We start from the raw sequence: 27,692 nt of genomic DNA, 5'->3' as shown, positions 1-27,692 counted from the left end.
TATAATTGATCTCTGCTTTTATTGTGTTTTTACCCTGAATTTTTCTACTAAATTCGAATAAAGCTTGTTGACTGACTGACTGACTGGCTTCAATATGATCAATATGCAGTTGTCTAGGACCTGGAGTTAGCTGCAGATGTATTTCACAAACAATTCTGTCATAGTGGATGTTCAGAGATCGCTTATTATTTTGGTTGTACTTAAACTGTACTGACACTGAAATTTGTCACCATTAAAGACCTATTCACACTGTTGACAGATTACCCCTTTCGCAAGCTTATGATCTGCTCCAAAAACTAGCATACCCAGCACTTCGACGGTTCAGAGTGGCAAACTACCACTCCTTACATGGATACTTTGCTCTTCTATGGATCAGATACCAAGTTACATTCTGTAATGTTCCCACTTCTGCTTGCCTGTCTTGTATTTCCTTTCTAGCATTAGAAATTATGTAATGTCAGGTTCAAATCTAAATTAAAGTTAGCTTCCCAATTTGCACAGGAAGGTGTGGCTGATCCCTTGCTGTCCAAATGTGAGGGAGGAGCTAAAACTGTTTGGAATTATTTATGATTTTACTAATGAGAAGGTAAAAGGGGATTGGTCCATGCTATGTCCTTCTGCATTGGTGCTTTTTTATCCAGGACCTTTTGCATTGTGCAGAAGCTAGAGTGAAGTCGGTGTTACAATAATGCATGTTGAGAAAAGTGTTTTCTTTAACCAAATTTGAATTTACTTAATGAAACATAAAAATGTACATTGACAGTTAATATTTTAATTTATGTCCGATTTTCAGGTAGAAGCATCTTTCTATGTATGACATATATATTTCTATCTTAGGGTTTTAGTACAGTTAAAGTAAATATTGAACTTTCATTGCTGTTCTTTCCCCCTCTCTAATAATAAAGTAAAAGCAATAGTAAGCAACGGCCTGGCTCAAAGTCCACTGTTAGTATTGGCATTAGCCATAATAGCTATACAAGATATCTGTAGGTGAGACCTAAAAATGCAACACAGTTTGCTACATTGTTCGACTGCTGGTCAAGTTACAGATATCTGTTTTAATTCTTGTTTGTTTAAAAGTGTAATGGGTACGCTATCTTTGCATGTTTTATGCCTAAGCATAAGCATATGTGGAGAACAGCAGTTAAACAGCATGTTACTCATTGTAATGAAATCTAGAGCTGTATTTATTTATTTAGTAGTTTTGTTGAGTGCTCTGTTATCCTCATAGGCACCCTGGCACCATGCAGAAAGTGCACACAAATAAACAACAACCTTAAGTTAATTAAGAACAGCCAGGTCTCATGACTTTCTTAAATGTAATGTATATTTACATAAAGCTAAATATGGCACAGGCAATAATCCAGACATGAGCCAATGTTAGCATGTCGAAGCAATAATCAAATAGCAATATGGGAAGAATATTTCATAATACTTTCAGGTGAAAGAAGGATACTGCTGAAAGTTTGACATGTTTATTTTCAAAAAGAAAGATCGGTTGCAAGCACCTCCATAGGTACCGTTGCCTAACTCAGATGGCCTCCAGTCACTAGATCAATAACCCTTCAACGATTCTACTATAGTCAAGACCTTCACCTTATCTGAGTTGAGCTTAAGAAACTTCTCCTGCATCCAGCTGCAGAAAAGGGCCTTCATACTTCTAAGATGGCTTGAGTCAAGCCACATGCACCACCCAGTCTAATGGAGATTCGCAAATCATCTGCAAAGAAAAGTGGAGTTGTGACAGCATGACTGCATTTCCTATAAATAGGACATAAGCCAGTTGTGTGCTTTGCCCTTGATGCCTGCCCCAAAATAAGGGACAACAGCACAATATGAGTTACTGTGTTGAAAGCAGCCAACAGATCTAACAGGGTGAGGGTAGTGACTCCTCCCCAGTATGTACCATCTGCAGCTGATTAGTCACATAGACCAAAGCAGTCTCCATATCATGAAATGTTCTCAATCCTGATTTTTCCAGGAAGTTGTTTATTTCCATAAATCAGGTTAACTGCATATTTGCTATTCTTTCTGCAACCTCGGCCATAAAGGCTAATAATGAGATAGTCCTATAGTTGTTTCTATAAACTAGAAGCTCCAGGGAAGCCTTTTTAATAGAGGACAAATTAATTATTTCTTTCAGAAAGAGGAACCATGGATGCAGCAAATGACACATTTATTATGAAACCATTTTAAGAACAAAGATTTTTATGACCATGTGGTATATTTTGATAGAGCAGTGATCCATAGGGGACCCAGATTTTATCACTTTACCTATTGAAAAACATGTAATTCTCTGCCATATTGTGCAAATATATGGAAGCATGCTTCATATTTTTACAGGTGCCTGGGGACTAATTTTCCTCCTGACTGATGTACGGTTACTGATGGTTAATTTAAACTCCACATAGACATCAATCTAGGAGAAAAAGTAAAAGGACAGCACCTCACAGAATTCCTGCGAAGGAGGAGGATAGTCGTTACATACTTTATTGTCGAATTCGTCTTTCAGAATCGTAAAACAAATTGTGAATATTATTTTTACCTGCAGAAATTCTAGATGATGAATACTTTGATCTCATTGTTTTGAGTGGTTGTTAGTATTTCTTTATCACCTCTCTGTAGTTTGCACAACTTATTTGACTACAATTGGTACTTCAAATGCATTTTTGCAATTTGCATGCACTTTTACATGTTTTGGTGCATCAGAAAACCAAGGACATGAGCAGGTATCCCTGGTCTTTGGAGCGCTTTTTATGAAGAGCATGAGAATCAACCATTCATACTGCCTGAAACTATTTCAAGGTCAGATTTTAACAGCTGGGAGACCTTTTTAATAGACAGCAAATACTGTCAGGAGTGAGCCTCGACAGGATCCCTGGGGCGTATTTTTTACATTGAATGCCTTTACTAACAAGGCCTAATTTCAGCGATCAGAAAAGCTCACCGGTGTGCTGGGAAATCAGTTAGGTTAAGTTGATGGTACTACATAAATCAAAGTTTTTAGTGACTGTTGAATCCATTTTTATCTATTTTAATATTAAAATCACTTCATACCTAAGATTTAGAAACTTTAGTTGCCAAAGAAAATATCGGCTGAACAAATTAAAATCCAAAATTTTGTGTCAGTCCCACGTGGGCATAATATACCACCACACCTATGACGTATGAGGAAAGGCTAGGACTAAAATTAAAAGCCAAATCCTCTGCCTAATTGCTATGAAAGACCCAGGAACAGCAAGGACAATATCCAATGCATTATGTTCTTGAATCCATGTCTAAGTTTAAATAAATAAAAAAGCTCAAGGTTCATATCTAAAATGGGGTAATTGACCTTTGTACTATGCTTTGGTAAAGATTTCCCATTTAATAAGGCAGCCTACAAAGACAGAAGACCTCAATATATACGCTGTGCGAGGGAGGGTGTACTACAGACTAATGATAATGTAGTTGATCCAACTTAGCATCAGTCTTATAATTCACTCGCGTTAATGTGATCTCCTATGCAAATAATTATAACCTATGGGCAGCCACCGCCCGTGGAGGGAGTTCCGGTGGGGCAGAAAGGCAGAAAGGCAAGGCGGGGGAGGGGCAGGGTGGGGGGTGCTAAAAACCAGAATATGGATAATTGGAGGTAAGTAAACAATTTAATTATTAAAACAAATTTCGTAGCGTGCCCTGCATTGCAAAATGCGATGCAGCGCGCGCAACAAAATTCGTTTTATTAATTAAATTGTGTACTTACCTCCAATTATCCATATTCCGGTTTTTAGCACCCTCCGCCCCGCCTTTCTGCCCCACCGGAACTCCCTTCATGGGCCGTATCTGCCTATGGGCCAAAAAAGGGCCTTACCTCAAGGGGTTTCTGTGCCTCGCAACACTTTTAAATTGCCAAACCTTGGCCAGAGCAGCCAGGCATTCTGGTCTCAGCTGCTACAAGAATACGCATGGGCACATATGGACTTACCTTTGACATGCCTTATGAGTACCAATGGCATTATTAGTAAAGAAGACATTGTAGACAGAAGTAAAACCTCCTGCTACTTACACCCAACAGTCCAAGTGGAAAGATCAAGTCTTAAAAAAAATCTTTGGCATTTTTACAATGTCTTTAAAATGTCAATCTATTCAACCCCTATTTGAAACAATTTGTAGACAATCTCACAACAATGCTGTTAAAAATACACAGAAACATCTTTAAACATTAAACATTATTCACAGTCTATTAAATCTTGCCTTCAGCTTAAGGTTCCTGAGGAAGATGGTCCACCCAATGAAACATACAAACTCATTGTCTCTGACTTAGACTCCTAGATGAATAAAGAGTTTAAAGGCAAGGAAGAAGCAACTGCTTCTTTTTGAAGAGGGAATTTCATCACATTTTTAGGTCTCGGCTAGCTTAGGCTGTGCACATGCGCAGTCTCGCTGGCGAGATTTAATGACTTTGAGTAGCGAGGGTAAACCCCACCCTTCTTCTCCATTGGCTGTCCTCCTAAACGGCGGCCAGCCATTAGAGAAGAGGTCTCAGTTATGTCATCCTCTCGCTCTAAGCCCCGTCTTTTTTGGACTGGGGGGGACGTGTTTTTAGGTTTGTTCTACCCTCTTCTCCATTGGCTGGAATGGTAAACAACAAGTGAAAAACACGCCCGTTGTTTACATTCCAGCCAATGGAGAAGAGGGGAGAAAGAAAAACACGCCCCCCCCCCCCCCAGTTTGAAAAGGACAGGGCTGTTTTGCCATTTCTAGCTTCATGTTCCCACGCAAATGGAACTTGCACATAAAAGCTTATCCGTCAATGTGTTTCGTTTGCGGAGTCTCATCCCCTTCCCAGTACTACTCTTCTAAATAGTAATATGACTTCATTTGTACCCTCTTTGGAAATCTATATCATTGTTTTTTTTGTGCGGCAGGGCTGCCGTGGTGCCCTACACACGGGCGGGCGCCCTTGTTTGGGACGCAAGCCACGCTGCCACAGGTATCTTTAGTACTGCGGGGATTGTGGCTGTGCAGGTTGAGCGGCCTCCGCCATGTTGGAGAAGCAAGAGACAGGCAATACTTGAGGGGGAGGGGCAGTGCCACCAGGATCGTCTCCTACAGCTTGTAGTTGCGCGACCCCACTTCGCGAGTGGTTGGCCCAGGACTCGCTCACACTGCACAAAACCCCGCAAGTGGTCTTCCACCCGCTCCCTTTCCGCCGGTGTGAGGGCTCCGTGTGGCCCCTCCCCCGACCTGTGCTGCGCACACTGCGGCGGTGACACGAGGCAGCAGTGCGGAGCATGCAGCAGTGTGCTTGCGTGCCCGGCCAGGGAATTCCCTCCCGCTCTCCCCTAAATTCTGGCACCTGTCGTTATCACTTGCATGTTCTAATTCCCTCTGGATTTTCTACCCACGTTCCACACGCTTGCTGGTTGCTTATCCCTCCTATATTAATCTCCTAGAAGTGGCTTGCCTGGCTTCATAACCATTCCAGGAAGTGAACAATTATAAAAGTGAGAACACGCCGGAAAAAGATTCGCCTCCCTGTCTTTAGGTCTAGTCCCAGATTTCTATTATGTAAAGCATTTTTATTATTTGAATTTCAGCATTATTTATTCAAACACTTCTGTGTTTTGAAGTAGAGAAAAATCCGACATTTACAAATTTTGGTTTGCACAGTGGCAAGTTTTGTGTCATGTCCTTGGAGAGTTGATTAATACTGTTTTGCCTGCGTGTGACAGGCAGGACAATTTTCACACCTGTAATTCATCCACGTTTGTGTACATTTTAATGTTTCACTTTAACGGTGTTATCAGCAAGGGTCTGCTCGTGTGATTTTGAACCTTAGATGTTCCATTCTTCGGTCATTGAGTACTAGGTCGCTGTGCCCGCACAAACTTCAAAGGCAAGGCAACCTTGCACCAACAACGCAACTGGCTTGCTAGAGGGCCTTGCATTATTACAGTTGCTTTTTCAAGAACGTTAATGTGCAGCCAAAACCCCTCCCATAGGTGTAAACCATGTCGCTTTCTTTCCCTCCAGATTTTGAATGCTGCTAAGTGAGCACACCTACAAGCTTCTGCATCACACTTAGAACTCGTGTTTTTACACAAGGCTGATCCATATCAGATTTTCAAGATAACTACTGACTGCGCGCTCCTATCTGAGAACTCTGTGTGTGTGGCTCTGTGTGTGTGTGTGTGTGGCTCTGTGTGTGTGTGTTGCTCTGTGTGTGTGTCATTCTGTGTGTGTGTGTGGCTCTGTGTGCGTGTGTGGCTCTGTGTGTGTGGGAGTGTGTGGCTCTCTGTGTGTGGGTGTGGTGCAAATGCAATAGGTCTCGTATTTGCGAGAGATTAAGCTATTGTTATTGTAAATGACAATGCCATTTATTTATCTGTTTTCAAAACCAACACATAAATAAAAAGTTTGTCATTCACAATGCCAATAGCTCTAACTTTTCCGAAGGCGAGACCGTTGCATTGTAAATGCTTGTTTAACATTGGAAGGGATTCAGGACTTTGTGGATCCCATTAGCCATTTATTCTGTTAAATTCATACAACACATTTATTATAGAATTGCTATTGAACAGACAGGCCAGTATCATTCACACAGTCATTCACCTACATCATACTCTAATTCTTCACTGGCCATTCTCTTTTTAGCCACAGTGTAGGCTTTTTATCTGATGAATTGACAATATTTAGAAAACAGTAATAAGTGAAACTGACTTTCTTGCACAGTTCACCAAGATGATTTCAGCTTTATACAGGGGGCCCGCTTCTGATCTCATTCTTAATGAAGAAAGAGTAGGCATGAAATGGACAAATGGCAAGGAGTTCCACTGTTGCTCTACTATCTGTGATTCTTCTGGAACCTTTGACCAAGTGCATCAGAAACCTACACTTCTCGCCCTAAGTGGGATGGGTATGCCCAGACGTGGGTCCCTTGCTCACTGGATTCAAGATAGCCTGGCTGATGAAGGGTGACATAGCCTGAAACCAATCCCAGAATGCTTGTTTCCGGTCCAGGGAGTACCTGGCTTAGCAGTTCAGTCTGGACTGTTCCCATGAGGCACAGAGTCACGACTGATTTGCATATGGCTAGTTCCAAATTGGGGTGGCGTAGTGGGCAAAAGAATGAGGGATTTAACCCAGATCTCTTGACTGGGGGAGAATGTTTGAATCATTTAGCATTCTGTCCATCATTTGTTGCAGTTGCACTTCTAGCCCTAAGTGGGATGGGTATGCTCAGATGTGGGTCCCTTGCTCACTGTGCCACTGGATTCAAGCTAGCCTGGCTGATGAAGGGTGACATACCCTGAAACCGGTCCCAGGGTGCTTGTTTCCAGTTCAGGGAGGACCTGGCTTAGCAGTTCGGTCTGGACTGTTTCCATGAGGCACAGGGTCAAGACTGATTTGCATATGGCTGGGTCCAAACTGTGGTGGCGTAGTGGGCAAAAGAACAATGGATTTATCTCAGATCTCTTGACTGGGGAATAATGTTTGATTCATTCAGCAATCCGTCGATCATTTGCTGCAGTTACGCATCTGAAACCACAAGAAGATCCAAGTGGCCTGAGTTGTTCCTGGCGCAACTAAGATCAATTATATTTTGCTTTTCCTAGAGCTAGTTGTGAATATAATTGAAACAGAAGTAGAGAAATAGTGGAGACCTCAAACATCTCCAGATGTAGAATCAATAAGGCCAAACAGATACTCTCATGTTACATGTTTACTACCAGAATTACAGAATTGATGTCACAATGGGCCCAAAAGATATTTGTGAGATAATAGTAATAGGAAAAGGTCAGGATCTTTGTGTACCATTTAGTAATATAAAAATCACCTGGACTTAAAAATATGGTACTGCACCTCCTTTTGAATTACATTAACCCACTGCCCATTACTCCAGATATGGAATGTGGAAGACAATACCAACCATAGTTCATCCACATTCAGAACACACAAACTAAACCTCCTTTTACATATAGGAATGTAAGAGCAGCCCTGCTTCATTTCTGGTCCTGTAATTAACGTATTATTTCCACTCCTAATCGTTTGTGGAAAAATAACTAAAACTCCACTATGGGCAGCTGAAGGTGATGAGAAAAATTACTATTGAAGCCAACAATTCAAGGGTGATGTTCTTTAAATTATGAGGTTACTACACCTCTTTTAGGAACACTGTGGAGACAATTCACATTAAGCATGATAATTGTTAGAGATACAATTTTTCTGTTTATCAGTTTAAATCTTGCTTCCCACCAATACATTCTACCATTGAACAAAAATTTTCTAATCAAGAAATACTAACAATTATGTTTCCCTCCTCTTCCCATAGCTCATCCTTCATACCTTCTTCAGATAATTTTTTGCGTTAGAAATGCGGAGATTTTCCCTAGTGGTGGGTCCTTCACTAATTGATAACTCTTCCATCCTCACCACCATCCCGTCAACCTACATTCCCTGATTATGCACCCAGGAAGGTAATAATATATATTCTGGAGACTTCATAGCTGATATTAAAATTGATGACAATCAAGGGGCTTGCACAACCCATTCCAGAGCTTCAGAGATGAGGAGATCCCCATGAAGGTTCGCACTGGGCAACCTACTCTTGTCCGGTCAGTGGCATGCTGTAACACCCCTCCAGCTCATTAGTAGTCTTAAGCCATTGCCCTGGTATTGTGTTTGGGCAAGAGTGTGGCAAGCTGTTCAATATGTTTTAAAGACAGTTTAGCATAAAGGTCAATTGCACAAGTATGTTCCTTCAGCTTACTGCTTAACAGGTTGAGCTTGTTGTTGAAAGCAGTCTGAAGGGAGTGGCAACAAGAAATGTGTCTTATTCAGACCTGCCACCACATAGCTAATCAGCAGAACAATTAGTAAGCCCACACAAAAAAAGAGGATAGTTTACCAATATTTACTTGTTATGGCTCACCATTATTTAAAAAAGGGCTGGAATTAATAAGAAGTATTGACTTCTCCCAACCTACATAATACTGTGTTTCTATAAAAGAAAATTTGTTGTCGGAATTCAATGAAAATTTAAGTTAAAGAAATGTAGAATATTTCAAAGTTGACACTTGTTCGTGCAAAACTAAAGCAGCAGGTCGATCAGAAATTCTTTCAGTAGCCTGACAAATAGGAATACAGTTCAAGCGCTATATAAACACAATTACAATTATTTCTGATCTTTCTTTGAGGAAAGTGGAGACTTCAGCCATTTATAATTGGTGTTAACTCTATTAAGAAGTGATATTATTCACTGCACTCATGCAGGGCTGGAATAGGAGGTGCGATATGACTTGAACAAGGGCCCAGAATGGATCAGCTTTAAGCGAATATGGCAAAGTGGGTCACTCAAATAAAATCAAACATGTTTCACAACCTGGTCTGTTCACTGCTAATACAATTGATGCACTCCACTGTGGTTAAATTCAATACTTACTCTCTTGGCTTGGCGCTCACAAGCACTCGCAGGGGTTTTCTGCTGTTCAGACATGTTTTCAGGAAGCAATCCACTTCAAGGAAGGGCCGCAGGAAAACCAGGTCACCGTTGACAGCAAATATCTTTTTCCCAACTTCCAAACCTGCCAGCTGGAGATACATCACAAGAATAAGGCCATCATCTACCGGCATGTTGTAATGTTATAAATGTGTGTTTAATGTTATACTAAACAATGTATAGAACTGAGACACTCAGTTGATCATGGCAGAGGTAGTGCATGGTCTGTAACAAAAGTCACATGGTCTAGGTAGGTACCAGAGGGGAAAGATGACATTGCTATCATGTATAAGACACACCTTTTCAGAAACCCCCAAAAGGTTTGTCAATATCATACCAATTATCTGTAATTTCTGCTTAATGGCAGCATACCTCCAAGCCTCAATGTACACAAAACCTACACACTTTTAACTTATCAACCTACATTTCTCGATCCTTAATTCAATTTTAGTTTGAGTTGTTTTATTTATCTTATTGGTGGTCCAGGCTCTAGGTCGTTGCTAGCAACCACTGCTGCCTGGCTGGCCCTGAGTGTGACTATCTGCTCCTGTGTTCCTAAAAGTTGTAAATTCTTGTTTCTAGTTGTGATAATTCCCTTCATTTCTCTAGCACTTGAGAAGCCCAGCCTTCTTGTTCCCAGGTCCCTATCACTGTGTACGCTGCACTAATTTTACGAATGAGGGCTGCAACATGTTTATCAACTGCCTTGTTATATACAAAGTTGGTGGTGTTTCCATAACATGTTTATATGTGTAGTTTAGGTATGGTGTAAAATGATTTTTATTGATAAACTGTAAGAATACTTCATTGTATTAAATGACCTACACAGGTAGGTGCACACATGTCCTTTTTGGCTTGCAATTATTTGTCTCATCTACAATAGGATGATGTTCACAAGAGCTTTCTCAATGTTGTTGTCAAATGGCAGCTACTGGTAGTGGGACACGAAATGTCAGAGGGCCCGATTCACAGAATGAACTTAAGACTCAATCCTAAACTTACTACTATTTTGGTATTCACAGAATGCACTTACTACTTTTGGCATTCACAGAATGCACTTACTACTTTTGGTATTCACAGAATGAACTTACTACTTTTGGTATTCACAGAAGTTAGGATTTTGTCTTAAGTCTGTCTTAAGTCTGTCTTAAGTTTGTCTTAAGTCTGTCTTAAGTCTGTCTTAAGACAAACTTAGGACAAAATCCTAACTTCTGTGAATACCAAAAGTAGTAAGTTCATTCTGTGAATGCCAAAAGTAGTAAGTGCATTCTGTGAATGCCAAAAGTAGTAAGTGCATTCTGTGAATACCAAAATAGTAGTAAATTTAGGATTGAGTCTTAAGTTCATTCTGTGAATCGGGCCCACAGTGTTTAACAGTCACTGACAAAGCGATCTCAACAAGCACTGGAGTTGGTTATTATAGCAAGCCAAATATGTACAACGTCTTAAAGTTAAGGTGTTTGTACAGCCTCTGTCAAAAGTCACATTCATTTAGTGTACACATTTAAAAATAAACTTTTTGCGGGTTTACAGCCACATATTGCATGTTATTGCAAAAAAATCTCCATTTATTTTGAATGGCCCATTTCTTCCCTTCTATATTCTACATGGCTCTTGTATATATATAGACTACTCTAAACTGCATACCTTCTCTTAACATCGCTGTCTTTGAAACTATATCCTGCAACCTAACAATATCCATTAACTCCATCAACTATTTGCTTCTCACCCCTTCTTATGATCACACCAAAGTCATTAATGCACCATGAAGAAAGTGGAGTAAAACTGGAGTAAATGCGAGCACAATAATAATAATTTCTTTGTAATAGATGGTGTACCCCAAGTTGCATAAAAATTAGCTATGGTTTTTTACAGAGTGATTGCCGAATCCCATATCTTATAAGGGCATTATAGCCACAGCTTGTTCATTAAGCAATAATATTGTAAGGGATTGCCAAAGCGGTTTAGTACACCCGGTTTACTGATGTGTACTTGAGTATACATTAGGATTCCCAGTAGTGCAGGTAAACATTGCAGGACAATTACCATTACAGTGCAAATTCAGAGATTACAGAATGATCATATATAGATTAACACCCTTTTGGCATGGGTAGTTCCATTGATTTGAAGAAATTGGGCAGAAGCCAGTAAACTTCCAGGTCTATTGGTAAACAATTATTGTGGTATAGCTATCTGTTAAAATCCTCAAAAGAGAATAAGTTAGAAGAAGAAGAGTAGTCCTTGCTAAGTCAAAGACTTTATAAAAGATCTATTCCAATGGAAACAGTAAATATTAAGCAAACAAAGATACTTGCTCAGGTCAACTGTGTTTCACATAGGATGATAACAAAGATTATTGGGAAAAAGAATCATTCTCTAATAAGAGGGCATCCCTTCACTTGACCAATGAAACTCTTTGCAGCACCTTCGGCCATGCTACCTCAAGCACGCATAAAAGGGGCCTACCATGCATTATGAAGTTGCAAATATGTGCTTCCCTGAGGATTACCAACTAACTGGGAAAGGCAAATCAGAATGTTCCCTTGGTGGCAGGAGCAAGATGCCTTAAGACAGACCATTCCTGTCTGCAGTAAGAGAACAAAGGGCAATGCAGAGCTGTATGACTCCTAAATTGTTTCATAAAATGCATAGGTGAAGAATCTAAAGAGATGCTTCAGAATGCAGTCCGAGCAAGGTAGCATGTTGCTGAACTTTAGTTCCATGGGGAAGGTTAATAATATCTTCATCGTTATAGTGAGTCATTTTGAAGATTCACTGTGACTCATACTATTCAACTGGCAAGATAGGCAGATTGGAGAATGGTGGGCAGGTAGCAAAGTGGTCGAATCAGGGTTCAATTGTGTGTTCACGCTGAGCAGTAGGTAAAGAATTTCACATTTTTCAAACACACAAGTGAGAAAGGAGAACTGGGAAGGCCAAACCGTATTATGGTGTCTCCACTCAACAAGAGTGAATTCAGCCAAAAGATCCCATGGAGTAGCGTTCGTTATAAATGTGAGCAGTCGGTCTGGCTGAATGGAGATTGTGGCTCTCGTCCCAGTTTAGACAAGAATGTGACTAACTGCTTTCATAACAACTTGTACCTCTCAGCATGGTAAGTGTTTTGGCTCCTGACATACACTGCATTTTCTGCCCTTGAATATGTCATACAAGGTTGACTTACAGATGCTGAGTGTATCATTTTTGGGCACAAAAGTGTGTCTACTTCAATTCCTGCCTGGATGCATGAATCCACAAATGAATCATCACCTTATGCTGCATCAAAGAGAGATGATTGATAAATCAATTTTAGTAAGAGCAGAAGATGAGCCAATACATACACTTAGCACACATTCACTGCCATGTTTGTTCTAAAGAGGGCCTAGGCAAAGCTGTGCAAATTAATGATAGTCTTAGGTAGGGTATGCCAGATAAAATTGTACCGGACTATAACTATATTTCAGACCCGAGCAGAGTGTTTTTAACCATGTTAGTACTGGTTGAACTGGGGTGTTCTCCTGCCACTGATTGATTATATTTTATGTTATATGTTTCATGTTTTTGTGCTACCTGCCTGCCTATGCCATTTTAGAGTGTGCACCATGTTACTGATGACAAGTCATTAAAGGATGCTTACTAAAGGGAGATTTACACATACCTCCCTCTCTGACTAGATGACAGCAAAGGACTTGTGAAAGAGAAGTTTCTTAATCCTATATGTTATTTAATATGACTCTCAACTACATGCAAGGTGGGCATTAGACGATCTGGAGCCCTTATCTGAAAGAGCTATACCACAATTCTTAGCTATAAAACTCAGCTATGCCAGGCAATCTGGACTGCTGGATTTAAATGTGCAAACATTCCTAGGGTACTTAACAGCTCTCATTTCTTACACTGCTCTTGGCACAAGAATGGACACTGAATTAATTAATATTTTAACAGGAAAGCAATGAAGGTAGGGTGTTCCTTGAGTCCCGGAATGTCAGCTAATGGATTAGAACACCTATCCTAATTTGGAGTTCATGTACAATTAGAATTTGCAAATGTATCTACTGCTCTTTTACCCTCTACAATAAACAATGAGAAGCAATCTGGACGAGAGAGCTGTGAAGATGGATAAGAGAATCAGCCTCTACCTCCTGCCATATGTCTTCCAGCCCATGTGAGCTCTTCTCTAAGAAGGATTGTTCATATTCCTCATAGAACTCCCCCGTTCTACCTTCTGTGTTTCTGGGGGTGCCTCCATGTGGTTCCCATCCACGCCCCTTTTCAGCTGGTTTTGAGGTATTGTTGAGGTATTCTGTACAAGATTAAAGAGTAATCAAACTCTTCTTTCTTTTGCAGCAATCTTGCCATTTCAGCCTCAAGCTTATTTTTCCTCACAATGTGGAACACTTATTGTTTGACATTGACTACCAAGCTGCTCTTCCTTTTTACAGGCATCAGTGTATCCTTTCCCTTGTAGCGCTCTTATTTCTTCCTCTGATCCAGATCCCCTTTTAGAGCAAGATGGAGTGCAGACGTTTGGCCCCAATGGTGTCTTTGGGTTGCAACACAGAGGGCTCCTTACATCTTCTGCAGTCAAATGCCTGAAGCTGAAGGCTTTGTAGCTGTCTTTGAATCAGATTTCTTCGACTGGAATATGCTACTACCTTGCAGCATTGTCGGAGTACACTTTTTCAGAATTGGCACACACCCTTTCAATACTTAATACTTTTGCCCTTAAATCCCCAGTTTACAAATTTACTGATGCTAAATCCTCAGCATCAGACCCTTGCTCTTCCATGGTCTCTTTGGCCTTTTCTAATATGTCCTCATCTTCTGATAGCCCCAGGTCTTTCAGGAACATGTTTTGTTTTGGGTATTGAGTAGTGTACCCTGACCTTTGAGGTTCTTGGGATAAGATTGCCTTACAACCTTCAGGCGTGTGATCCTTAGGGAAGCACAGATTACTGACTTTAAGAGTATCCTTCTGTGACAGTTTGTGATGGCAATCCGAGCAAATCCTTAAAGTACAATTATCCATCCCTTTCTGTATTCATAAAATACCAAGGAACAGTCAACACCCCCATCTGTGCATTTTCCTGTGATATGTGATCAAAGCTCAACAGAAAAAACTTGTCTCCATTTGTTTTTCAATTTGATTCTGTTCTTACTGATGTCTTTTTAATTAGTCATAAATATCTCTTCTCTGCCCTGCACTCCAAATCTCGCCACAAATCAACAGTTTTTCAACCTGAAGTTCTTGACACTGCACTAAATAAACCAAACTGTGAAAAAAAAGAATCTAAAAATGGCCACAATATACAGGGCATTGGCAGCTTACATTTGACATGATAGCGGGGCTGGTACTACCCCGCCTCTGGATGCCAAAAATAAAAGAGGGGGCAGGAATAGGGACAGTTCCAGATCCTACCCCTAGATGGCAGAATAATGTATTGAGTGTGAGTTCAGAGTAGATTCAAGCTGCAAAAGTAGCTTTTCCCCCCTAAAAAGGAACAAAACCAGTGATAAATTAATGGGTACTTCAGGCACCTTTAGAATAACTATCATTGTAACTGGAAGCCATGGGCTACATGTCAGCACTCTGGAACATGAGCAAAAACCGTGGGCCTTATTTATAGTTTAGCGGATAGGATACTCTCGCACAAACATGGAGGATATCCCGTCCGCCATACTACAAGTGCATGATAGCCTTTGGTACCTTGAAAAGGGAGGTTGGAATATCAACAACATTTTGATGTAGTATCCCATTCACCAAACTCTAAATAAGGCCCCTGGTCTTTAAGATACATTGAGCACACCTCAGGCATATTGAGCAGTGCTCTGATTTTATTAGCAACACCACAGAAGAACTGAGCAGCACCTCAATATTACTGGTCACACATTTGCCTATTAAACAGCACCTTGTTACCATTGGCAGCATTATGTAAAGTTTAGTATTACCCAGATACCTACAGGCAGCACCCTGGAATATGACTGCAGCAATCTAACAGCAAATCATTTGGGTTGGAATGATCACTGAAAATCATCCGAACATTGTTTCGAACACATGGATTCACTCATTTTTTATAATGTTTTTTTTAAATAAAATTTCAATTTTAACACTAAATGCCTTGCACCCGCCATCCAAACAGTAAGATAGTAACCTAGCCAATATCCCTCCCAGGGTGTTGTGAGTAGAAGCTCATAAACTGCTGCTGGTTATAGCCTCTTGTGATACTATGTTGTTTCAAGGAATCCGGTGGTTAATTGAGTAATTCTTGATCAACCCTGTAATTTCAGAAATGTATCCTCCTTTTCCAAGGGCAAACAACTCAAACTACTGATTTATTTCTGGTTTATCAGTACTACTACAAGCGTTGCAATATGCAACAGATATAGACTGGCAAACTGTTACATTTCTGTTGCTGATGACCACAGACTATATCGTATCTTTTAAACACTGCAGGTCTTTTGCCGCTGGTGGTGACACTTAGATGCTAAGCCCCTGTTTACTATTGAGGAAGAAATATGTGGGGGCTGGAGACCGGAAACTGTAGCAATATCCCAATGCAATTTTACTGTCTCGATTTTTCAGCCAGTAAAGTTGGATCAAGAGTTTCTTCACTCAGAAAATCCAGCCGACTTATCGTGTTGCTTGACATTAAAACTATTAATTTAAGGCGTTTATATCTTAAATCTCAAGTGTGCTTCTTCGCAGGAGACCAGCAGTGGCCCTACTCTGAGAAATCATTACACAATGGGAGACCTTGGAAAGATTAGCAATAAATTATAAGAGAGCAATGATTGCAGAAGAAGGAATCATTGAATGCTTTGAACATTTGAGGTAAGGTATGAATAGAGTATTTGATGTCATTACAATCCTCCAACTTCAATAACGAAAAAATGTGCTAAATAAATTTGGTTAACTATGGGACTCTATGTAAGGATATTCAACCTTGGCAGTTGCAGCACCTGCCCCATTCATAGGCGTTGTTTATTCGTCAAAGGTCTATGGGTAGCGGAAGTGACATTTCCCCAAAATAATATCACGTGTAATCCCTTGTCTCACTCTTTGCTGTTGAGGGTGTCAGGCATTGATAGGGAACTGCAGAAAGTAAACAGGGCTGTTGGAGCACTGTTCAATTTCTATACCTGCCGCTGCTTTAGGACCCCAGGTATCCAGGCGTAGCAAAGGCAGTGCCAGGGTTACCAAGAAGCATGTCGGGGATCACCACTGCTATTCCTGGATAACCCTAACTGAAATCTGTGGCTCTAATTTGTATCTTGCCAGGCTCTTTGGCCAGTTTCCCAGAGGTGTGCTCTATGCTTTGCACCTGGTAAGATATGACCCAGTTGGAACTTTTTGTTACCTTAAGCTCTGGTAAGTTTTTTTCTTACGATACCATCTGCAGGCCCTACGGTGCTTGTCAGCTACAGTGCAAACTCTGGCATCCACACTATTGCTAAAACCCTAGACTCAGATGTTCTATCTGATTAACTTGAGAATAACAACCTCTTCAGTGACGTGTCAGATTCAGACAGGGGTCAGCAGTCCTGAACATCAGAAAGACACTCCTTTCTGGCAGGAAGAACAGCAAAAGCAGTGCACTGATTCTCCTATATATATCTGTACCTTTAGTAAATGTCACCCACAAAATTCCCTTTACTCGTTTAGGGGCCTTGTTCTACCTAAGCAGTACACTCCTTACACGAGGTAGAATTTGGACAATTTTCGTCTGAAATTGTTTCCCTGACCTGCAGCATCTTCTAAGGATCTTCCATTACTCTTGTTCTCTTCAACACGTACAAGCACCCAGTTATTGTGATCATCAACACCTACATTTCAGGTTGCCATATGTATGCCTATGAAACAAAAATTCACCTCAGAATCACTAAGTTTCCAGAAAATTGTAAAGTCACCCTTGAATACCTTTATCGAGTACAAAAAATGAATGAAGAACAATTGGCTGTACCATTAGAGGCTCTAAAACTGAAAACCATATCCACGATCTAGCATCCAAACGTGTGAGTAACTTTGAAATATCTTCAATAGTATTCTCTCCTTGTCCACCCAGGTTAATGTTATTGGCAAAAGTGTCCATTCCACCTCTGTTGCCTTTGTGGGATCGTCTCACTGCTGCTATTTCAGGAGCAAATTTCCTTCCCCTGTTGCCCACTTCAGTATTGACTACTCTAATGGAGTCCACATTGGCCTTCCACCTAAAGCGCTAAACACATTATAAAGATCTCAAAACAGCACAGGTTGACTCATTTACAACCTAAAGGTCTCTGTTCGTATCACCATATCCCTATAAACTTGCTCATAGTTGCCCCTCAAACAAAGCATTGATTTTAGATGCTTTTGCCTCCCTGAAACGCCCTGCATGGCACAGTGTCCATTTACTACATACAACTTTTTTATTCTGTACCGTCCAACCAGAAACCTAAGGTCAGCCTCCCAACATCCTCTATCAACAACAATGGCATAAGCAAAATATTTGGGGGAAAATCATTCTGTCAACAAAGCTTCTGCCTCAGGAGTGCTTTCACAATGCATCTCTGCCAGAATCAACTTACTATCATTTCACAAACTCTTGAAAACTCAGGGGCCTATTTATGAACTGGTTTGCATTGCTCTTGCACTCTGCAATGAGGTGCAAGAACAACGCAAACATTACATGTGATTTATGAAGCCGCACAAAGCCACTTTGCATGGCACTGAGTGGCACCATTAATCTGGAGTAAGGCAACGCAGCACAAATCGCAGCACTGCCTTACTCTGCCCTGGGAAGGCATCCCATGGGCATTGCATGCCTGTTCCCACACAACTCCTATGGTTTTTGATGCATTCACGGATTTACCAGAACTCGTTGACCTGGGTGTGTGGCAAAAAGATATGCAACGAGAAGACATTTCCTAATTTCTCCTTGTTACTTCCTCTTTCTATGTGTGCTGCATTCTAAAGAACGCATAGTAAAAGAAATATGCATCTCAGGATTGTTTTTGTGCAGTAAGGTGTCCCTTCCTGCACAAAAACAATCCCGCATGCAATGCAGGCACCCTTGAACCATGGTGCAAGGGTGCCTGCGTTGGCACTAGGCAGCCAAAAGGGTGCCAGCACACGGGAAAAGGCAGGAATGTGTGGTATTGACTTGGCACATTCCTTTCCTTTCCCTGTCCCTATCCCGGTGGCTTGCTGCGCTGCACTGCATCATATTCTGCTAAATAGCCCCCTTACATCTTACAACAAGGTTATGCTTTATACTTCCATAACTGACTGAGTTCCCTACCTTAAGTTCTGTACCACTGGTCTTCTGTAGCTTCTTCTGGTCACTTGAACTCCTTACTGTAAGGATATGCCTCTATATATTCGCCCTTAAAGTTTTGGACTGTTGGTACTGTTTTTTTTACTCTGGGAGTGCACTGAGGCATGCTAACCAGATCTCAAAGCCAGTGTACTAACCACATACAAAATATATGGTGAATTGGAAACCCCATAAGCTGACCTACTCTTAAGTCTCTAGCATATGGTACCAAGGGTACCCAGGGCATGTAAGTTAGCATGTCCACCCAGGGCCATCAAAGCTGAAGTAGCCTATGCCCACAAGTCAGTAGCCACATTCTTCGATTCTCCACTGGCAGCTGCTGGGCAGCAAAAGAGACCAATCCTTGGTGGTCAAAAGTTGCTTCGGAGTCTGCTGGACATAGGAGTGTCATCTACTTCCAGACTGGTTGCTAGAGACAGATGCAAGCCTTCACCAAAGGATACCACTGGACCCACTGTGCATGGAGACTGGTAGATAATCTGCAGCTGACCTTTAACTGGCTCAAAAAAGACTTCCAAGGACACTGACCCCTGTGGCCAAAGTCGCCTAACTTACCCATGGATGAAGGAAACCCCTGTCAACCGTATAGAGAGCAGAGCGTATTTTAGCATCCTCAGCATCCTACTTCCCCAGGATCAGGACCACTCCATTGAAGTCTATCACGGTAGTTGTTGTAAAGTGTGGAACTATACTTGAGACTGATTTGGTGACTACGTAACTGGCTAAATACTCCTTAGTGGTCCCCCTGACCTTCTCCCTGCTGGAATTGATCGCCCTACTCAGGCCGGAGTAGCCGAGCACAGCTCTTTCAAATTTACAGTTACCGATGCTTGTTTGAGCTTTGCACTAAAAAGCTGAGATTTACATTTTACTTAAAGATCTGTATTCCTGGAACTCTTCAGTGTCTAAAAAATTCATAAAAATATAATCTATTTTTTTAAATTGGTGTAGGATTTCTTTTGCATTATATGCTTTTCTTATTCCATTGTTTGGTGCTTCTAAAAACTTTACACTAGCTCTTATGTTTAAGCCTTGCTGCTCGAAACCACAGCTGCCCAGTGCTGAGCTAAAGGTTTTATAAACGTGCCTGACTGGACCCAAGACAGTTTTGCGAGTGTACAGTAAGGTCGCACAATCATACCATATAATACACCCCAATCTGCACACTTACATATCGCATGACCTATGAAGCCACCAGCAATTACAGCAATGAGGAGAATTTGGGCTTTAACAGTCAGTCACACTGCTGAGGGAGAAATTGCTTTCAAAAGTGGTTTATACCTTTGCCCTGTACTTTTAGCATGAAAGAATTTTTTTGTAAATACTGGTTATCGTCTGATAAACTTATAAAGCTGGCAGTTTTTCTGTACATAGAAAACTCTTAAAGGTCTTAGTACAAATGAAACTTAAAAGGCTCCGAAACCATGTGTCTATTAGATGAGTGCATACACTTTGCAATAGAATTCCCAGTGGAGTCCACGGCTAGTAAGCTAACTTCAAGGAGGCAGTGAAAGCATTGTCACTACAGATTACCATTACCACTTTTTGCATCAGTTCACTTCGCTCCTGCTACGAATGCTGCGCCACCTGTCGCTGATGAGTTGAAGGTCGGTGCAGTAAGAGCTACGAATCACTCTGCTTATCAGACAGTTACAACTCCATTTTATTTGGCTTCCTGCTAAGCCCTGCCAACACAGCAGAAATCCTTGTTTGTGAGTAAACTATAAAATGTGTGAGAGAAGACGCTTGACGCCCTGCTCAGCCCTCAGCTCAGCCATGCATCCAGCACTTACGGGCACATGCATCATTGTAGGAATTTGCATTTCCTAAATTGCGAAAATTAAGGAATCGCAATTTAGGAATTGCTAAATCCTATGCATCAAGAAATCCAAAATTTTTTAGGATTTCTTAATTTTTCGGAATTTGCGATTCCTTAATTGCGAATCGCAATTAAGGAATGGCATTACATTGATTCCTATGGGCCTAGAGGCCCATAGGAATCAATGCCGTTTTGCATTTCTTTTTTTTTGAATTCGCAATTTTTTGATGCATTGCAAGGGTGCAGAGGGGGGTCCAAAGGACCCCCCCCTGCACCCCTGAAATGTATTTTAAAGTGCATGTTTCACACACACATGTCCTAAGGACATGTGTGTGTGTAACATGACACTTTCCAAAATGCATTTTTGTGCTTTTTTAAAGAATTTCGCAAATTAACACGAGGGTCAACCTCGTGTTAATTTGCACTTCCTATTTCAAATTTCGCATTTTTTTTAAAATTGATGCATTGCATTTAAGGAATCGCATAAATGTGATTCCTTAAATGCATTCGCATTTTTAGGAAATGCAAAAAGAAGCGAATTTTGAAAAATAGTTTCATGCATCCCAAAAACGTTTTTATGAAGCGCAAACGCCGAATTTACTGATTCGCATCGTTTGCACTTCCTAAATAGGTTGATGCATGTGCCTGATGTTCTCTAGCACCTCTGTCAAGCATCTAAGCCACACTGATTGATCTGTATATTAACCCACAGTATAACACAACAGCAAACACAACATCTCATTGTGTGCCATTAGAATTTCGGTGTACCTGCTGTGGGTGGGAAGAAGCAATGTCCATCAGGTATTTGAGTTCATGGAGATTTAAACGTAGGCAGTAATTTGGGTGCGCTTAACACCTTTGGCTCAAAAACCTTCATTGTGACTGCACAGCTTATAACTATAAACCACCACTATTAACAGTCACACAAACATTGAGAATAACATATTAAGTAATAACCAGTCAGATCTCACTATTCTTACTTCCAAGACAGTGCCGGCCCAGGGAACCTTCAAGGAGTAATGGCTGAACATAATCATCAAGGAAAGAAACAAAGTATAACTATTTCCAGAGAAGTAATAACTCTACACTTGTCAAGCTTCCCCTCCTGCAGAGGAAGCTGTCTACGACCTTCAAACAGGTGGGACATGCGCAAACAGGGAAAGAGCACACTATAATGCTGAATGTGCTACCCTAAGGGCAGCCACGCACTCGCGCTGCCCTTGCTGCAGCGCGTTCAAGCGAAATATGGAGGGGCTGCTTAAAAGCGGCTCCATGTTTCACTGTGCAGGCGGCAACCCACCTACACTTTTAAGAGTGGTGAGAGATTCCTCTTGCAAGCGGGTACAATGACTAACTCCACCCACTTGCAAGGGGATGTCTGAGGGGTCCATAGGACCCCCTTGCCCTCGTCCTCAGGGGGTGCACTGATAGTGTGCCACTCTTTTTTTGGACCAATGTCAGTGCCACTCCTGACAGCTTCTTTGCCTTCGTGCCCATGTCCATTATACAGCGCAGGTGCAGAGGTAAAGAGATGTCCTGATTGGCATGGGGCCATGCCCGCAGGCAAATGAGGAAAAACCATCTTGAGATAGTGCTGGCGCTACATGAGCACATGGGCAATCTGAATACTAAAATGCCTCGGGGGTGCACATGCCTGTTGCGCCCGGGGTACTTTCTATAATAAGGCCCCTGGTTCATCCCCAGCATATAACAGCAGCCCTGGTTAATTAGCAAAGTGTCCTATATCAATCAATCATTCCTTCATAGCATTTATAAAGCGCACTACATACCCGTGAGGGTCTCAAGGCGCTAGGGGTGGGGGGAATGCTGCTATTGTTCGAAGAGCCAGGTCTTGAAGAGTCTCCTGAAGGTTAGGAGGTCTTCGGTCTGCCGTAGGTGGATGGGGAGGGAGTTCCACGTTTTGGCGAAGAGGTGGGACAATGATCTGCTGCCGGTGGTCGCACTTCGGGTGCAGGGGACGGTGGCGAGAGCGCGGTCTGCGGACCGGAGCTGGCGGGTGAGGGTGTAGAGGCTGAGTCGGCTGTTGAGGTATGCTGGTCCGGTGTCGTGGAGTGCCTTGTGTGCGTGGGTGAGGAGCTGTAAGGATCAGGCGTTCTGAGGCGTTCTGGATGCATTCGAGCTGGTTCAGGAGTTTGGCTGGGGCGCCTGCGTAGAGTGCGTTGCCGTAGTCCAATCTATATCTCTGCGTCTTGTCTGAAGCAAGACCTTGAGGAACTCCATGGCCACTTCCACTTGCGAAAACACAAATTTCTTTATAGTAAAGTTCTCCCACAAACTTACTGGAAAACCAATGGATGCAGCAATGCCCTTCACTATTAGGTTGCTCTTCACCTCCAGGAGAGCTTCCTTTCTAGCCAGTGTATCCAGACTAATATCAGGAGATAAAAGGAACCTGACATCCCCCATTATTATCCTGTCCTTCTTGATCGCTTCTCCCAGTAATATTTCTTTCCATTCTGCATATAATAGGGTAAGCATTACCGTTCCCCCTTGCTATTGTGTACTCCATGTTTCTGGGAAATTGTATACGCACACTCCACCGCTGCCTATGTTGCATCCGTTTTCAGGTCGAGCATACCCCTCAGCACTGTACACAGCTCAGCCCTCAGCTTGTCAACCCGCATTGCTGCTGGGAGCCTTAACACTCAGATTTCCTCTGTGGATATCACCTAAATGGTTCATCTTAGAATTAAGTAGGGTTACACTGCCAATCAGATTGGTATTGAAAGCTTCTAGGCCACCCACCAGGTCGGCAGATTTCTGTACTTGGTCCTACGAGCCCTCAGCTTCCCTGTAAGTATACTCTGATCTTCGCTAACACTCTGCACTCTGATAGTCGTCACTTCCAACATTTCCTCCAGCATCCTCTCTGCTCATACAATGTCAATCATTCTTTTTGCCATCTCCGGTCTCATGCTGTTAATGCATCTCAAGTGTGGCCTCTTACCTGGTGTGAACTCTACTTCCCCTTGAGCTCTGCAGATAACCCATTCTTGTCTTTGAACTGCAACCCTTTCTTAAGGTTGAAAAAGTCTTCCTTTTGCCCTCTAGATGTGGGTTCAGTAAAGTTCCAGGGCAGGAGACTCACAAAGACTTAGGGATCACCAACAACTGACCACTTAAACTCACAGGCCACTCTTCACACCAAGTGTAGCCGCTACACCGCTTCTGTCAGACCACTGCCAATGGCAAGGGGCCACAGCTGCTGAGGCCTCTGAACCCCACTGCTGTCAGTGGCATCAGGCTAATGTTGGGTCCTAAGGATCAGCTTTCCTTTTTCTTTGACAGAGTACCCCTTCAGTCGTGCCCCTAGGTGTAACCTTAGGTATGCTGCGGTCCCAGTTCAGCTGTGGCCCACAATAGATAGGTCTCTCCACTCTGTCATTACCTGGGATACCACAGTCACCTATCCTACTGCCCAGACACTCACTCTGTGCGGCGGGCTGTTGCTGCCTTCATTTGTTTGTGAGTCAGTGTGCTGCCCTGCATAATTGCCTAGAGAATCGAGCTGAGTTACCACCTTAAAATCCTCACCAGAGATGACACCTTATCACATCTAGTGAGGCACCAGCACCCCTAAAACTGCAAAAGGATTTCCAACAGTGGCAAGACCCCCTGAACAATACAGTAGTAGGCAGGGAACTAGGGCCATCAGCAGGAATGCAGAAAAGATGCACCATTATGGGCCCTTGCTGGCCCCTTTCCCCAAACCTTAAACGTTAAAGGGAGAATTCACAAACTTCAAAATAAATGTCAGTATGTTACGTATTGTGGGTCAACTCTTAAAAGAGCTGGTGGCTGAAGTGACCAGACTTATTGCCCCATGCTGTGGTAGGTGGAGCTAAATGTGAGTGACACTTAAGCAGATGAATGGATGAACAGGGCTGACTGTGCGGCCAAGTATGTATGTAGATGACTTTTTTATTATTCGTTTTTACAAAACATGATGCTGGTGTGATAGCTAAAGCTGTCTCTAGGTGAGACCTGAAATTGTTGATGAGTAGCATAACTGCTACTGAAAACTTCAATGATGTATATACAATTTTCACCCTTTCCAAATAATGTTGCATAGTTTGCTATTTAAAAGAGATTCTATAAGTGCATATTAAACAATAAATTACTTGATCCACATGTAATTGCTTGGTTTGTGCAATATATTTATTTGCCAGATGTATGATTACCTTTATTTCAAATGCTTATCGTAGTCAAATTATTGGGCTAATTTATACGTTTATGTCCTTTTTTGTGACACTCTGGCGATGCAGATTACAAAATCATATCTATGAGACGCAAAGCCACTATGTATGGCTTTTTTTTTAAAGAGTTTTATATAGCGCAAACTAGACCCGAAGATATCAGGTATCAGAGCGCTTTACATGAGCACCAGTTTCATTACAGATGTTCACATTTATTTTGTTAGGCACGGGCGATTAGGAGCCCGATGTAGGTATGCATTTACCGGTCGGTAACGGCCGAATTCGACCGTTACCGACCGGTAAATGGATACCTACATCAGGCCCTTAAACTTCAAGGCCCATAGGAATCAATGGGAAATACCGATTTGGTATTTATCGAATCGGTAAATACCGAATCTTACAGATTGGTAATTGTTAAATAAAAATTACCTACATCTGCCTCCTTCCAATTTACCTACTCTTAAATACCGAATCAATATGATTCAGTATTTAAGAGTAGTTAAATCGGAATTACCTACATCGGGCCCTAAGTGATTTGCCCAGAATCACAGGATGTTGAGCTTCGTTGCAGAGACTCGAACCCGGCTTCCCAGCTTCAAGGTCTACCGCTCTAGCCTTAGAGCTACATCCTCTCCCCATATCTATGAGGCTTTGGATGGCCTCATAGGTATGGAGTAAGGCAAGCTAGCGCAAAGCGCTGGCTTGCCTTACTCTGCTCTTGGGAGGTGTTCCATGGGTGTTGCAGCGGGTCATACCAGAAGAAGCTGCCTGACCACCCTCCCACTACTGAGGGTGTCTCCCCTCCAGCTACTGCTGCAACCTCACTCCAAAGCACATCTGACACCCTCCCACCTCTGCACTACACTTCCTAGCAGCCCCAGAGGCAGGGCCAGCTGGTTTATCTGATTTTCACACCTCCTGGCGCCAATAAAGGGCCCTTGCAGCTCCCGCATTGCAGATGCATTGCAGAAAGCCACCCCACAGTGCCCCTGACCCCTGCCCACCACTGGGCTACACTTCCCAGCTGCCCCAGAAGCAGGGCAGCTGGTTTATCTGATTTTCGTGCCTCCCGGTGCCAATAAAGAGCCCATGCGGCGCCTGCATTGCGGGAAACTGCATGACCGCCCTTCCCCTTGAGAGGGTGTCTCCCCTCCAGGTACTGCTGCTACCTTGCTCGACAACATACAACACTTCCCAGCAGAATGTTTGCACCTCCCGGCACCAATAAAGGGCCCCTGTGGCTCCCGCAAGGATGGGTCAGTTCACATGCCTCTGAGCCAGAAGAACCTGCTGGACCACCCCTCCTTCACCTAATCCCAGCTTAAGGTACCGTGCCCACACCCCTGTCCCTGCACTGCCTGCAGTACTTATCCCTACACTGTCCCTGCGCTGCCTGCTGTCCCAGCCCCTGTACTGCCTGCTGGCCATGTGCTGCCTACAGTCCTTGTTCTTGCGCTGCCTGCAGTCCCTGTCTGTATGCTGCCTGCTATCCCTGCGCAGTCTGCTGTTCCTTCGCTGCCTGCAGTCCTTGCCCCTGTGCTGCCTGCAGTCCTTGTCTCTGCCCTGTCCCTGCACTGCCTGTTGTGCCTGCGCTGCCTGCAGTCTCTTTCCCCAAGCTGCCCATCCCAGGTCCTTGCCTACAACCACTAGGACCACCATCCAGGACCACTAAGGGAGCCCCTTGCATGGCCACGCAGTGGACATGTGCAGCGGGCGTGCCGCCAACACACTGCCAGTTTAACAACGCCGAGCGCTAGGACCCCAGACCCTCACACGACCCGACTGTACACCTGCAATGAACTCCTGGGCCTGGTCCCCGGATGCCAAAACAACAGCTGTGTCTCCTTCTCCCCACATTCCACTGAAGGACCCTTCACCTGCTGACACTGACACTTGTCCAGCGATACGACTTATAAAAGATTCCACACGACTCCTGCCCCCAAGACCAAAAACACCTCGCAACCGCTCCACTGTATCCTGCTTAGCTCCCTCTGCAAACATGCCATGGAAATCTGGGACACTAACACCACCCACTTCACGGACTTTGCGTTCATCACCAAAATTCGGCTCAATCCCTCCGCAAACCCCAACATCACACTGCCACTCCCAAAGGCTACAAGATGATACACTGAGACCGCACTAACAAACAATGTGGAGGCATCGCCATCATCGTCAAGGAAACCATGAGATGCACCCTACCCAACCACAACCCCACACCCCTCGTGGAACACCTGAACTTCCTGCTACAAACTTACGCAAAGCCCACGCTAAAAGGCAGCCTTGCCTACTGACTACTGGGACCCGAGCAACATTCTGTGTCGCCATCCCCAACCTCATCGCACCACTAGCAATCGACTCTCACCACTACATCCTACGAGGCGATCTCAACTTCCTCATCGATGACCCCAACAACGCCAACTCCATCGCCCTCCTGGAGAAGCTGAGCATCGGCCTCACCCAAATTGCCACCGAACCTGGACACACACTCAACCCCATTTTCACCTCCAGCGACACCACAGACATCACCTGGACTGACCACATCATCGACTCCCGGCATTCAATTGCCAGGTGTCAGCTCATCCCCCACCGTAGCTGGAGCAAGTTCACTGAAACTCAGTGGCCACAGGTCCGCACCACCTCCCAGCCTGAGACCTCAACAGACTTAGACCAGACCTTCTAGAACTTCCCACCTGGATCACCTCCAAAATTCAACAAGCCCTCCAAACACACCAACTAGTGCACCCCAGAACTCCGGACCACCAAGCGCAAGTGCCACCAACTGGTGCGCCACTAAGAATCCAGCTCACAGAGCAGCTCCCAAAACCGCCCTCAGCAAAAATCACGGCCACATCAAGAAA

General features: G+C 43.0%; 1 protein-coding gene across 2 annotated transcripts in view; it reads right to left on the bottom strand.

The window, feature by feature from the left end:
* The window catches only part of PREX2 (phosphatidylinositol-3,4,5-trisphosphate dependent Rac exchange factor 2), a 1,248,069-nt gene that overhangs the window by 756,466 nt on the left and 463,911 nt on the right, over positions 1 to 27,692 (bottom strand). For both annotated transcript variants that reach the window (XM_086965847.1, XM_086965848.1), the window contains exon 18: positions 9,428 to 9,576. In XM_086965847.1, the coding sequence (XP_086821973.1) occupies positions 9,428 to 9,576 (149 nt within the window). The remainder of the gene's footprint in view (positions 1 to 9,427; positions 9,577 to 27,692) is intronic.

This window comes from Lissotriton vulgaris, chromosome 4_1 (assembly GCF_964263255.1).
Source record: "Lissotriton vulgaris chromosome 4_1, aLisVul1.2, whole genome shotgun sequence".
Lineage (NCBI taxonomy): Eukaryota > Metazoa > Chordata > Amphibia > Caudata > Salamandridae > Lissotriton > Lissotriton vulgaris.
Note: the sequence above shows the minus strand (reverse complement) of the source record. Positions and strands in the feature narration are given on the sequence as shown.